This window comes from Hemibagrus wyckioides, linkage group LG16 (genome assembly GCF_019097595.1).
Source record: "Hemibagrus wyckioides isolate EC202008001 linkage group LG16, SWU_Hwy_1.0, whole genome shotgun sequence".
NCBI lineage: Eukaryota > Metazoa > Chordata > Actinopteri > Siluriformes > Bagridae > Hemibagrus > Hemibagrus wyckioides.
This window is the reverse complement of record NC_080725.1, coordinates 7,302,350-7,316,258: the sequence shown is the minus strand read 5'-3', so window position 1 is coordinate 7,316,258 and position 13,909 is coordinate 7,302,350. Positions and strand designations below refer to the sequence as shown.

Sequence of the window (13,909 nt, the reverse complement as noted above, 5' to 3'; positions counted from 1 at the left end):
TATTAAAGCATCATTGTCCGAGCTACACACAGTTTCTCAGGCATGAGCTCGAATTCTGTCGAGTGAAACCACACATTCATTATGATTAGAATTATGAGTATTGTGAATATGAGATGTGGCCTTGATCACTACCATGCTGAAGTACTAATGACTAGCCTCTCTGTCCCTCCTCCAGGCCTCCGCTCTTGATAAGAAGAGGCAGATTCTCAGATGAGGATGCCACCAGAATGTAAGCACAGAGCCTTGCACCACCCAGCCGTTCTGTAGCCTCCCCTTTCCACTCTCGTTCTCTGTCTTGCTCTCTAAACGGTCCCACCACCACACCCACCTCATCCACATCCACGCCTGAGTCTGAAGACTTTTCTGGCCACTCCAGCGAGACTGTCTGCTCCCCCAGCTCCCCCTTCTAGGGTCTGGGCGAAGGTGGTGAGTGCAGAAGGAGAAGAAGGGTTTATGAGGATTCAGAGCGCGGCATTGTGGAATTCATCTGAGCCATTTTGTAAAGTGTGGACTTTGTTTCCCAGCTAGGAATTGGGAATACAGTTTGTCAGGACTGGCAATGATTTCTTTGAATTAAATCACTTCATAAATTCAGTATTTTTTTTTTTCTCTCTTCAGTTTAAAGGAGCTAGCCTAAAGCTTCTGTATGCTGACTTTATTTTATCTTCGGTCCAGTGTTGCTGAATGTTCCAGGTGATTTTGTGGATACGGAGCAGCTAATTAGCAGTTGACAGTTAACTGGTTAATTATAATGAGTGGTTAAGAAGAGCTGCAGAGTCACAGATACACTGACTTTGTCCACCTGATTGCTGCTCTCTGGAAACGAAGCACATGTCTAACACGTGAAGTAACACCTCGTCATTATTTCAGCACTTTGCTCTCCTTCTCTCTGAAACTGCAGCTGAAGGTGCTGTGCAGCACAGAGAGCAGGCTTGCATGTCAGATGGGGAACGTTTTTTGTTTTTTTTTGTAATCGGTGTAAATAATATGATTTCAATTATTTTGATATTGACACTATATTTCTTTATCTTAACAAGCGAGTATAGCAATTGCATATGTCATCATTTCCCTGTACATAACTGTTTCAAGCACAAAAGCAGAGAGCTTTGTGGGAAAGATGTCTGTAACTTTCCTCGGAAGAGCTTATGCCAATGATATTCAGTGTGTCACTGTTCTATGAGGAAAACTGCTAACAGAAATGAATGTAGAGACAGTGGAGTGTCTAAGGAAGCAGGGTTAATAGGCAGCGGTTTGGGGTTTGAGTAGCAGATTTGAAATATTTCTGATATAAAGAATTTTGTGAATAGAGCTAGGGAAGATTGAAGCTCGGTGAGTGGAGATCAGTTATCATCACAGCACCATTCCAATGTCCATATCAATCTTTCTTTATTGTTTTTTTTTTTTGATGGATTAAAACTGAGCATTTGGTTAGGAGGCGATGAGAACGAGAAAATGAGCTGAGAAAGAGAGAAGCAGCTTTCTGTCTTTCAAATCAACAGAAATGCATCTAACCTGCACCAGCGACAGTGCCGTGGTTTAAAGGACCCTAACTGCTTCTGTTCATTACTCATAATGAGAAACAATATTATTAATACAAACAAATCCCTAGTTTTGTGTACTTCTACAGTCACTGCTAGAACAATTCTACTTGTATTGACATAATTTGCACCCTTGTCTGACATGATGAAATCAGCTATACTGTGTGCCTGGTTCACACCAAAAAACAATAAAGATCTAAAATAATTCAGAAAAAGTGATTTTGCGTATTAGTTTTTTTTCTTTCTTGATCATTTTTTCTTTCACTATTTTCCTGAGTTTATTTAGAACTGAATGGATTTTACAATTTTTACTCTTTCAAATGCTTCACAAACATCAGTATGACTGACAGAGAAGGAGTGACAGAGTCACATTTTTCTTTTGAAATCCATCACTTTAATTTCTTATATATGCTTACATACTGATGTACTGTATCGAAACCATGCAATTACCACAAGTAAATACTGTAATTGTTTTGTTTAGGACCATTTTCCTATTTATCCTTAATAGACTCAATGAAACTTTTCTATCCTGGTGGGCTTGGGCTCTTCTAGGATGACTCCGCCCCTATCCACAGGGATCTGGTCGTTTGATAAAATTGATGTGAATCATGTGCTATATCTTTCACAGTCATTAGAACGCAACCCAGTTGCCTGACATGTTGCTCTGCATCACTTTCATTAAAACACAGACATGTAGAAGAATCCAGAGACTGTACATGAAGCTGCACTGAAGCTGTTCTGGTGCCTCATCATAGGCTCCTGACTAACACATTCTGTAGATCTAAAAAAAAAAATGTATTTCATTTTTTTCATAAATGTGTCCAAATATCACTAAAATATTCTTCAACTAAATTTTTTTTAAACAAAAAAAATAAATAAATAAATTAAACTAGTGTTCAAAGGTGAAAAAATGTGTAAAATAAACATTTAAACACACATTTAAGCTAAAAAAAAAACCCTATCAACTACTATATTATTCAATTATTTTTGAATAGTGGCAATAATGTTGGAGTTTATTGCAAGCTGAAACAGTCATCCAAAACCTACAAACAAAAAAAAAAAGTCCTGAAACGAAACAAATATTTCAGTATGAAATAAATACAAATCTTAAAATATTACTTTTTTTTTATTTTATTTTTATAACAAATGTCAATCCAAGGCTGCAATGTAATATTTCCCTGAACTGGAGCTAGACAAACTAACCCACTGATTCTGCACTTAATTGAGATGTTTAATGTACAGATGTTTGTACACAGCTGTAGCAGTAACTCTGACTCTCACCCTGTGTCTTACAGCTCTGTGCTCAGCAGGTAACAAAAATGGACACACACCTGACAGGCATGTTTTGGTTGGTTTTATTGTAAATACGACAAAAAGAAAACAATTGTATTTTACAGTTATTGATCTTTATATATTGGCATGAATGAATTTCGAACATTTGGAGAGACTCCTCCGGTCAGTTTTCTGCCTTATTCATGTTGCTGCAAATGCATGAATCAGCAGATAGGATTCGAGTTCAGAAGTCAGATCTCTTTCCTTCATTATTCACCAATAACTCTACCTCTCCTCTCTACAAACAATAAACAAAACAATAAATTAGAAACATATGCAATAATCAAGCCACCATGGAAAAAAGAAAAGGACAACAACAACAAAAATGTACAAACTGAATCAAATGTACAGTCTAAGCAGTGGTCTAATCCCAGGCAGCTGTGCTCATTCACTACGCACCTCTGTCTCAGTCACATACACCTCCATGGCCAATAACAAGGCAAAATCCGCAAACTCTTTGCATAATTTATTGTTCTTTTGTTCGATTTTTTTTTCTGTGTAATTATTTACACCTTTGCAATGAAACAAGGTTATATTAGAATTCTGTATTACACTGTAGCTCCAAAAATATTCTTCTTACTCTTAAGAGGCTGAGGGGAAAAAAAAAAAAGAAACTGCTGCATATTGAAGTGTTTACATATTTTAATACTCATATAAACCAAGCTTTCCTCCTCAAAAGCTTTATGATTTCTATGTCTCTCCTAGCTACGAAGTTATGATATTGCTTACTGCAGTGGTACAACAGAATCATTACACATGGGTTTAATATTGAACAAATACAACAAACATCGATGCACAAATCATACAACCGGTGGTTCCTAACCAAAAATAAAACCATTCCGCTAATAAATTATGTTATTGGTGCAAAGTGTCAATACAAAATCTTCAACATTTATTTATTTTATTTTTTTTATCATAAATAATCAGAAAATGTGTGAGAGTGAGAGGGTTACATTTTGTTTTTAACTTAAGTGTTTTTTTTTGTTGTTTTTTTTTTTTACTCTTTTCTCCTCTTACATGCCTGGCTGCCCACGCTGTCGAAGTTATGTACATATATGACAAAACAATTACCAAATATACAAAGAGGAAAACGAAGCTCGTTTTCTGATAGGACGTTTACCTCCAGGGTGTAACCTGGCTGCTCTCATCTCAGGTCACTGTCATCTCATCAAAAGCGCCTACATTTTGTTAATAATACACAATAATTTACATACAGCAAGTCATTAACGATTTTAAAGGTGGTGGAACCGTCCATACGGGGAAACTGAGGGATGTAAGCTCCGCCCTTACAGCAAAGACCTGTTTTATATTCGCCAACATTCTGCTGTGTGTGTGTGTGTGTTCTCTAGCCCCACCCACTAAAAGGAGAATAAAAGCATTCGTTATTTTATTATTTGGTGGTTGGTCTCTGAAGCCTCTGAGGTGGAGATAGGTTGAGTCCACAGCAGTGGTGGCTTCATTTTCACAGTCTGCAAATAAGAGGACTTTACGTGACCTATTATCATATGTGGGGAGTGAAAAACAATTCTAAAGATTCTAGCTTACAACAACAAAGTCTTATGTTTGAAATCTTTTCACAAAGTCTGACAGTGAGTTGATTCCAGAACAGAGATGTGTTTGGTCTAACAGCTCAGGAGTCAGTAGGAGTTCTCCCAGCTGAAGTTCAGCAGCAGCCTGCAGTCGGCCTTCTCGCTCCTGTGTGTGTGTGTGTGTGTGTGTGTGTGTGTATGTGTGTTTATATGCGTGTCCACTCTCAGTATCTGTTCTGATGCTCATAGTGCCAGCGGTTGAAGTCAATGTTGAAAGCCACGATGCTGCCTGATGCCATGCCAGTAATTAAAGTTCTGTAAATACAGAAATTGAGAATATAAAACATGAACAAAAAGCAAAAACAATAGCAAAAAAGCCAGGTGTCAGTGATGCAATAAACTCCTTTGGTCACACTTATTGTGATGGTAGTGGACGGTCTTACTCAGAGCCAAACGATTGTGTACAATGTATACCTTCATCTGTCACAATCTCTTATTTTCAATTAAATGCTAGTTACTTGAACTAAACCTTTTTTCTTTGGCCAAACTGTCTCTTTAACATTGATGTCTTTATGGTCATTACTATAGCTTTTTATTGTGAGTCACCAGGATCATTATTAGAGGGATTCTAGTATCCTAAACTGTGTTCCATTACTACACAAATTAGGAGTGTGCTCACCTCTGGTCATGAGAGAGATCCATGGCGCGGATGCCTGCGTCACAGCCTGGGTAGATGTAGAGCTGCTTAAAGTCGCAGGCCTGCCACACCTCCACCACTCCGTTATCTCCTCCAGACACCAGATTCTGTCCATCACTGCTCAGCAGCACGGCCTGACACACACAGAGATCGATGTTGAGTTTTCTAATGAATTAAGGCATCATTGTGTGAGCAATAGCTTCAAGGTGTGAGATCCTACCCGTGTGGAGTCATTGAGCTCCATCTGAGCGAGCAGCTTGCCATTGATGCTGAAATTGCAGAAGCGGCCTCTCTCATAGTAGATGATGCAGTGACCCTCGCTGGAGACGGAGATGAGCCGCGGCTGCTGGCAGTTCTCCGGCCCCTCCAGAGCCCGCAGCAGATCCCCTGTGATGGTGTGTACCAAGCATGGACCCTCTGACCACACACACACACACACACACACACACATACAGAAACAGACACACCAAGACACACAGGAATACACACACACACAGTCAGTTTTACAGTGCAGACTCAAGGACAGTCTTTCTCTCAATTAATTTATACATTTATAAACATGAAGCATAAATTCCTGTCATGTTAGCTCATCATAAAGTTAGTAGAAAAAATGAATGTAATGAATGTAACACACACACACACACACACACACTTCACTACATTAAGCCACAGCCATGTGCAGCACTGTCACAGATTGTTACCCCACACTCTCGCACAGATTCCTGACTAAACTCCATGAGAAGCAAATACTTATTAATGCATTTAATTTATATCAGTGCAAGGAAGTGGTGTTTGTACTCACCTTTGGCTCCACTGATGACTAAACCCAGCTCAGCACACACAGACACACACACCACCTCGTGATCATGACCCGTGAGAACGGCTCGGGGTGCGGGATAATCACCTGCAGTATGACACACCACAAACCACACACTCAGAACCTGACAGCAAACAGCACATCTGTCATGTGTTCACTATTCAACATTTAAAACATCCTCCATCACTCTGCTGTTTAAAATAGAACAAAATAGTACACAAAATTACTGTCACTGGTTACTAATGAGAACATATTTTAGTTGTTTATGGTGTTGCAGCTCACAGTGCATTTGGTGTTGTTAGTTTAGTGTGTTAGAATACACAACATGGCGCTTCATTGACAAAGATTTGTTTTTGTATCTTTGGTGTGATTTGTAATGTTATTTAATTCAGCTAAACAAGAGCAAATTAGTGAAATATGCATACAGGAGTGGACAAATCTCAAATTCATCAGCTAGTCTACATGATGAGTAAAACTCCAGTGTGCTTCTCATTCCCACGATCCATTTGCACAGAAACCCTAAGCTAGCTAACAGAACACAATATACACACAATGTTAAATTATATATATATATTACATAGTATACAAGCCAGGAGGCCTATGAATGACTAACTGGTCATTTAGTGCATTTACAACTAAGGGAAGTAAACAAGTACAGTGGTACCTCGGTGTTCGACCTTAATTTGTTCCAAAAGTCTGGTCAAATACCGATTTGGTCGAAAACCGAATTATTTTTCCCCAGGAAATAATGTAAAACAAATTAATCTGTTTCAACTCGATGGTTGATCTCACAACTTTCCTCTTGGCAACACTGATGCCTGATTTACCCTTTTTCTGAGACATGGCTACTGAAATTATACCACAAAAGATAGCGTGGGGTTATAACACAAGCACTCACAGATGATGCTTTCAGAACAGATGACCTGCGTAAACTGCTTCATCTCTATTGTCTACGCCAGGGTACGCCGCATGGAAAGCGTGTGCGGCATGGGTGTCGCTAGGCCATTTTTAGGGGGGCCCTAACATTTCTACTCAGCCCCCCTAACATTTCTACTAAGCCCTCCTAACAATTCTGCGATTCTCCATAAACTCTACACAAATTCGTGATCGCCTCAGTCCCCTTTAAATTTCATATAACCCTCTGTGGACGACAACAACCTCCTTATTAATTTACACAACAATCTACACATGCTGTATCTGCATCACACAATTGACTATACATAAATGCAGAAAGGACATTGTTCCTATCACACTTTCTGGTGTCGCCCAAATGAGGATGGGTTCTCTTTTGAGTCTGGTTCCTCTCAAGGTTTCTTCCTCATACCATCTAAGGGAGTTTTTCCTTGCCACAGTCGCCTCAGGCTTGCTCACTTGGGATAACATCTAGAACTGTTTGTCTGTTTGTTGTTTCTTATGTAAAGCTGCTTTGAGACAATGCTCTTTGTTAAAAGCGCTATACAAATGAAATTGAATTGAATTGAATTTCATATGAAAACGGCGGCAGACTTTGGCTCCTCCCCGTCTTTCAGTGCGTTCTTCAGTCTGCAGAGCGAGGATCAGAGGACAAGTGTGTGTGTGTGTGTGTATCAGGAAGAATAGTATTGTTCAGTACTCAAATGTTATACATATCTATGCAATACAGTGGAATGTTGCAATAAGTTTACCATCCTACCCTGTTAGTCAAACCTTTATTTTATTTATTATTTTTTGCTATTATACCCTCATTGGGGGCTGAGCCCCTCTTTAAATGAAAATTCGTTATTCTATATTCATTGCAATCCTGTATAAAAACAAGAAATTGCGTTCCTGGCGGTCGAGTCGTACAGTGAAAATATTTTCGTACACCGAGGTCAAATTGACTCGAAATTTCGAATCATATACCGAAAATTCAAACACGGGTGGTTCGAGGACTGAGGTACCACTTTATATTCAATGTCCTGACAAAGGTTCTAATGTTTCTAAAGCACATTGTTTAAAGCAAAGCAAAGCTCAAAAGGCTGCTGTCCAGCATTTTGGGTTATGGTCCCATGAACTGCACATAAAGATTATTCAGGTCTGCTTGCTAGTGTTTAAATTTTTTCTTATGATATACTGAACCAGTAGGTGACTGGGTAGTAAGCAGGAAAGTTCCTTGTACTGGCTTTGTGCAGAAATGTATTTGGCTCAGTTTCATCTATGTTTACACCTGTTCCTGAGTCAGAATGATGGTCTGTGCACAATAACTAATCCCCTAGTTTTCTACCGACAGCCTGGTTACTCCTCGCAGCAGATGGTGGGATTGGGAAGTATACTCTACAGTTGCAGCATCTTGGCAACGCCAAGTTTAAACATGACCAATGTACCAAAAATTCATTATCATTCGCCTACAGAAATATAATAAAGAATTGCATTATTTCTTGTTGCTCAAATATTTATTCGTTAGGACAGTTTAATAAATGCAGCACTGTGGGAACTCACTATTGTTGGGATTGTCTCCGATGATGTGATGTCGTCCGCTCCAGTACCACAGCAGCAGCGTGGCGTCTCGTGAGCCGGAGACGATGTAGCAGTCTCCGCCGATGTAGGACTCGGAGCGAGCCAAACAGGTCACTACATCCCAGTGACCAAACACAATCTGAGTCAGTTTACCTGAGGACACAGAGAAGCACAGGATCACCAACAGGATTAAAAAATGCTGACTCATTAGACTCACTGTGAATTATCTGTGTAAGGACCTGCATATGAGAACACAGACCACTACATTTCTTTCATGTCTTTATTTAGGGATTTCCAAAATAGATACTTTTCTGTCTGTAAATAAGGAACAAAAAGTAATAACTACATGCAAAGAGACAGACCCGTTTCTGTGGAGTAGACTCGGAAACTCTTGTCCCAGAAGCCACACACCAGGATGTAGCGATTGTCAGCAGTGACCACAAAACAGTGTGTGTTGATCTGAATGCTCTGGTCAACCAGGTCAGTGATCTGCCGTTTATTCACCCCAGAGTTATTGGCTGTGATGATCAGCAGAAGAAGAGTGTTGGTAAATGTGGAATTACAGAAAATGTGATATATATGTTTAAGTATTTTCTTAATTCATCATAGCATTGTAAGAGTAACTGCTGTGTAACTCTAAGTGCTATTAAATCTTTACCTATCAGAGGATCCATCTCAATCGGGAGGTGATGAGCCTGTTCCAGTGAGTAGCCTGGGGCTCCCCTGAGACCTGCAGGATGGAGAGACGTGTATTCATATTTTCAAAGTTAAATAAAGACCTATTTATACAGTCACACCTAACGATATATACAGGTACAATACCCTACATGGCTAAATAGTTTGTGGACACATGACCATCACCCCTTATGTGCTTTTTAGACATTTTATTTCACATTTCAACCCCCTTTGCTGAAATAATAACCTCCACTCTTCTGGGAAGATTTACACTAGATGTTGGAGCATGGCTGTGAAGATTTGTGATCAAGAGCATTAGGTCAGGTATTGGTGTCAGGGGAGGAGGCCTGGAGTGTTTCAGTTCATGCCAGAGGTGTTAGAAGGTTTAGGTCAGGGCTATAGGCAGGACTTGAACCTACCACTACACAATTTCTTCCAACCTTGGCAAAACCCTGTCTTCATGGAGCTGGCTTTGTGCACAGGGACAATGTAATGTTGGAACAGGTTTGTGCTTCTTAGTTCCAGTAAAGTGAAATATAATGCTACAGTACATAAGGACATCCTGCACAATTGTGTGCTTCCACCAGTTTGAGGAAAGGTATGGGTGTGATGGTCCGTGTGTTTAACATGTAATAATATATGTAATATGTAAATGTATGTCATAATAACTTTTGTTTTATGATACAGGACACACTTAGGACACAAATAAAGTGTTTGCCATTATTTAAGTGTATACAAAATAAACCAACGAGGAGATGAAGTACAATGACAGCTATTTATTACAGTGCACTAAAATGTATCTGGTCTGGTTTCTGTCACTTTACTGCTCCAGTTTTTTTTTTTTTTTTTTTTTTATTGTTTACTGAGTTGAGACTTTTATGATTTTCCTTAGCATAGACATGGTCAGGCCTGAGGGTCAGGGTCTGTCAGACGGGTCTGTCTAATGGTAGAGAACCCTTCACTAATGTACCCATATCTGTAGCACTACTCTCAGAAACAGTGCTACTATAAATGCTGGAGTAACACACTTTGTGCTGAAAAGATAAACAAATGTGCAAATTACAAGGAGGGTAACGCAAAAATGATAAAATTGCATCAGGTATCTTTAATGTCTTTTAAAGTAATAATCATTTTGCCCGCTCAGCCAGACTAGCAAAATTGTCCCTGTTATTATGACTGAAATGGAGCTGAGCACAGGTTTCACTCCATCAAACTGATGTGATTCAATATTAACCCATCTGTGTGAAAGTATAAGGCTGACGCAGTTGGGTATGTGATCCGGGTGATGAGGCAGGTCAGGCAGAGTGCCAGTGCTCACCGACGGTGTTGTGCCAGCGGTTGACAGCAAACAGGCGGCTGCAGGTGACCGTTACGGCAGCGGGCATGCTCAGGTGGGGCAGCGTGTTGGCAGCCACGTGCGTCACCGGAGAGTTGGAGGGAAATTTCAGCACCATGATCACGTCCTGCTGCATCTGATCCTTAAACATGAGTGGACTCTGAGGAAGGAAACACTGATGAAGAGAAAGATAGAGACAGATACACCAGCCAGAGAGGAAGAGGAGAAGAACGGAGGTGGGGAAGGAAAGGAAAATGAAGGAAAGATGAAGGAAAAAAGAGGGAGAGAGGTGAGTTAGAGTGGAACCATCAGGATTGCAGGAGGAACTGTAAGGAGGGAAGAGAGGTGCTGGAGTGATGCAGAGGATGAGAGATAAGGTCGGTTTCAGGTCACAATCATCATAATAATGCTATAACGAGTCTCTTTGAATTACATTATTCAGTTCTGTTAAACTACCAGCAATCTAGACCTCTAGTCTATCATATCCTTCCTAGTGTGAGTGCTGTCTCTGTTGTGAAGATTAGCATCATCTTCTTATAACAAACAAATAAAAAATAAAAATCCAAGAAATGGTCCAACGCAATTCATCAGTTTATGTTCTAGAAGATAACCATTAGCTTGATCAATGCAACAGACTAATTTAATCTCATTCTTTTAATCTAAAAAATATTATTCTCTATACTTTCGTTGATATATTTCCTTTTAAGCCAGAACAAAACCAGGCACTTCGCAGTCAATCATGTGTGAGTTTCTAAAGTGTAAGACATGATCTTGCTCAAATATATGGCAGTAATTTCACTGGTAAAAAGGTTACTATTAAGTAACTAATGAGATAAGTGAGACTATAAACTGAAAAAATAATATACCTATACCATAAAGGTAAAATTTATTTACCATCAACTTGCGGGTGACAACTTTATCAGTCCACCCAAAAACTATGACCCACCATACTTTATCTTATTTAATGTGTAAGCAGAATAAATGTCTCAAAATCAATTTCAGTGAAACTGAAAATAAAAGTGAGTTTGACTGGAAAACACATGTATATAACTTCTCTCATCACCACCCCAATTTCCCCCCATATTCAACTGTGTGGATGCTGTAAAGTATGAATGCTGTGCTGTGATGATCTCACCAGATGCATAGCCGAGCTGCGGGGAGGATGAGGCTCAATTAACAGCTGCGAAGGAACCTGACCAAATGTCTGGATTTGAGCCTCCATGGACTACAGAGAGAAAAGAGAGTGTGTGAGTCAGAGAGAGAGAGAGAGAGAGAGAGAGAGAGAGAGAGAGAGACAGACAGACAGACAGACAGACAGTGAGTTGTCTAAGTGGACAGTTCAAATTAACACTACAGCTGAAGTGCTGAACAGTTCACAGGTGTTTCTTTCAGTCTTGTCTACTTAATGAGATGAACACACAAAGCAAAGCTCTCACTCGAGGCCCAAGAGACAGCGTGAGAGGCTTCCAGCACTGCTTACAGCTGGCCATACATGGGCAAAAAGAAAATAGCAACAGGAAGCAGAAAGAAGAAAAAACAGCCAAATGTACAGACACAAACTCAAGAGCACATTCTGTGCAGCACTTAATGGCCTGAGAGGCTGAATAAGTGAAGGCCATGGAAATACACATGACTAAAATCAGACCTCTGTCCTGTTATTCCCCTGGACTAAAAATGATTTTGCTGCTTTCATAAACAAAGAGCACAGCTATTCAGAAACAAAACATTTCGTCCGTTCGGAAGATGAATAAAGGCACTTAGATCTTTCAGTGGAAAATAACATACTTTGGGACTAACCTCTCTGAGCTGCAGGTCTGTGACAGTGTCCAGATTGACAGAGCCTTCGTAAGACATGTAGTGGAACACGTTGAGAGCTCTCACTGCCTCGGGTCCTCGCTGCTTGTAGCCGAAGATCAGATCGATCCACTGGTGCAGCTGGCATGATACAAACTCGCTCTCCAAAGCCTGAGATGTCAAAGCGCCAAAGCCATTAGCAAGACTGCTTCTTTAATATTTTGTGTTAAGTGGTTTGGATTAAAAGTGCACATGATTCAGTGTGTAATGGTGTCAGGAATCATCATGACTTGCAGCTGTGAGGTTCATTTGCACGGTGGAGAAGGATGGACCATAAGGCACACATGCAGAAACCAAGAAAATTTTACTTCACAAGAAGCAGAATTTCCAAAATTTTCATGTCACCATAATGTATTAGGTGTTAATTTAGAATTTTCTATAAGCAGATGTTCACAGTGTGAATGTACAATTCCTTCTGAAAGTATTGGAACCAATTCTTTTGTGTTTCTTATATACTGAAAACATGTGTGTATGACCAAAAGATGTATATGATGGTCAAGAATTTCTGATTTTTCAAGATTTCCTGATATTTCTGATATGATTAGACTGGTCAATAAGCACACCTTAACCCAACTGAGAAACATATCACCTCCTGTAGAGGAGACTAAAGACTCTGGAAAATATCCCAAAATATGACTGCTTGTTTGGTGATGTCAGTGGGTCACTGGCTTGAGTGTTATTAACATTCATTTCCTTTAAGACGAATATATAGCAAAAACAATTGGATTTGGCCTTGATGGTCCAGTATTTTCGAAGGGGCCTGTATGTGTATTACACACCCTCTGTGTACTAGGCTTTATAAAGTACCTTTCTATTGTGGTGTTAAGGTTAAAATGATATTTGGTCTTGTACAGTACAAGCAACTGTAAGTGTCTAATGTTATAACATTGTTAAAACTCTTACCATTCTGTTAATACGAACAAAGTCTTCTGGTTTCTTGGCCCAGGCAGGCAGGTCCACATCACAGACGGGCGTATGGTCCTCCCTCAATCCCAGATCATAACCATTACTGTTCACAAACATTTCAGGCAGGTAGTAGAACTCTGGGATCAACTCCTGTTCCACAAAGACAATGGTTAAAATAGGCATCATTTATTTAAATGCATTTTCAACACAGAAGTTCAGATATCAGCCACTGCTCATCAGTTTATCTCACCTTGACATCAGATGTGTCTCTCTGGCAGCTTCTCCAGGAGCGCATGATGCCAGAGAATGTTCGATCTGGATGGTCAAACCTATTGTCATTTCCGTTCAGGTAGAATGTAGTGAAGGGCTCCTTATGTAGTCAAAACACACACAAGGAATTAAAAGCTTTCGCTCCATCCTGGCTATGTCTGATACATGTTTAGTGATTTAAAAATAATTTGACAAGAATTTTAGTACATAAAGCTGCTCTTAAAATATTTTTTGTGGGAATTGAGGGTGTGGTCGAGTGGTAGTGTGTAAATGGAGGGCAGAGCCACGTAAGGATCTGCACCTTTATCTAACCCTAACCCTAGGCTTCTCTAACATGTGTTTTGTATGTAGCAGGTAGCAGGAGAAAAGATACATTGAGGAGAGATGAATGCCACAAGAGAGAGAGAGAGAGAGAGAGAGAGAGAGAGAGAAATCCGAGTAGCGCAAAGCTGTTTGTTTTCCATCATTTTAAACATATGA

At 39.8% G+C, this 13,909-nt stretch overlaps 2 protein-coding genes across 16 annotated transcripts in view; one reads left to right on the top strand and one right to left on the bottom strand.

Annotated features, from left to right (window-relative positions):
• The window catches only part of dclk1a (doublecortin-like kinase 1a), a 56,541-nt gene extending 54,784 nt beyond the window's left edge, over positions 1-1,757 (top strand). For both annotated transcript variants that reach the window (XM_058412415.1, XM_058412416.1), the window contains one exon: positions 176-1,757. In XM_058412415.1, the coding sequence (XP_058268398.1) occupies positions 176-233 (58 nt within the window). In that variant the 3' untranslated portion in view covers positions 234-1,757. The remainder of the gene's footprint in view (positions 1-175) is intronic.
• Positions 1,758-2,877: 1,120 nt separating this feature from the next.
• The window catches only part of nbeaa (neurobeachin a), a 182,982-nt gene continuing 171,950 nt past the window's right edge, over positions 2,878-13,909 (bottom strand). For 10 of the 14 annotated variants that reach the window (XM_058412237.1, XM_058412229.1, XM_058412231.1 and 7 more), the window contains 12 exons: positions 13,410-13,529; positions 13,157-13,309; positions 12,197-12,364; positions 11,535-11,624; positions 10,382-10,574; positions 9,047-9,118; positions 8,751-8,906; positions 8,371-8,541; positions 5,899-6,000; positions 5,317-5,513; positions 5,079-5,230; positions 2,878-4,714 (listed from right to left, as the gene is read on the bottom strand). In XM_058412237.1, the coding sequence (XP_058268220.1) occupies positions 4,624-4,714; positions 5,079-5,230; positions 5,317-5,513; positions 5,899-6,000; positions 8,371-8,541; positions 8,751-8,906; positions 9,047-9,118; positions 10,382-10,574; positions 11,535-11,624; positions 12,197-12,364; positions 13,157-13,309; positions 13,410-13,529 (1,665 nt within the window). In that variant the 3' untranslated portion in view covers positions 2,878-4,623. The remainder of the gene's footprint in view (positions 4,715-5,078; positions 5,231-5,316; positions 5,514-5,898; positions 6,001-8,370; positions 8,542-8,750; positions 8,907-9,046; positions 9,119-10,381; positions 10,575-11,534; positions 11,625-12,196; positions 12,365-13,156; positions 13,310-13,409; positions 13,530-13,909) is intronic. The other 4 variants (XM_058412232.1, XM_058412239.1, XM_058412241.1 and 1 more) reach the window with 1 other exon arrangement.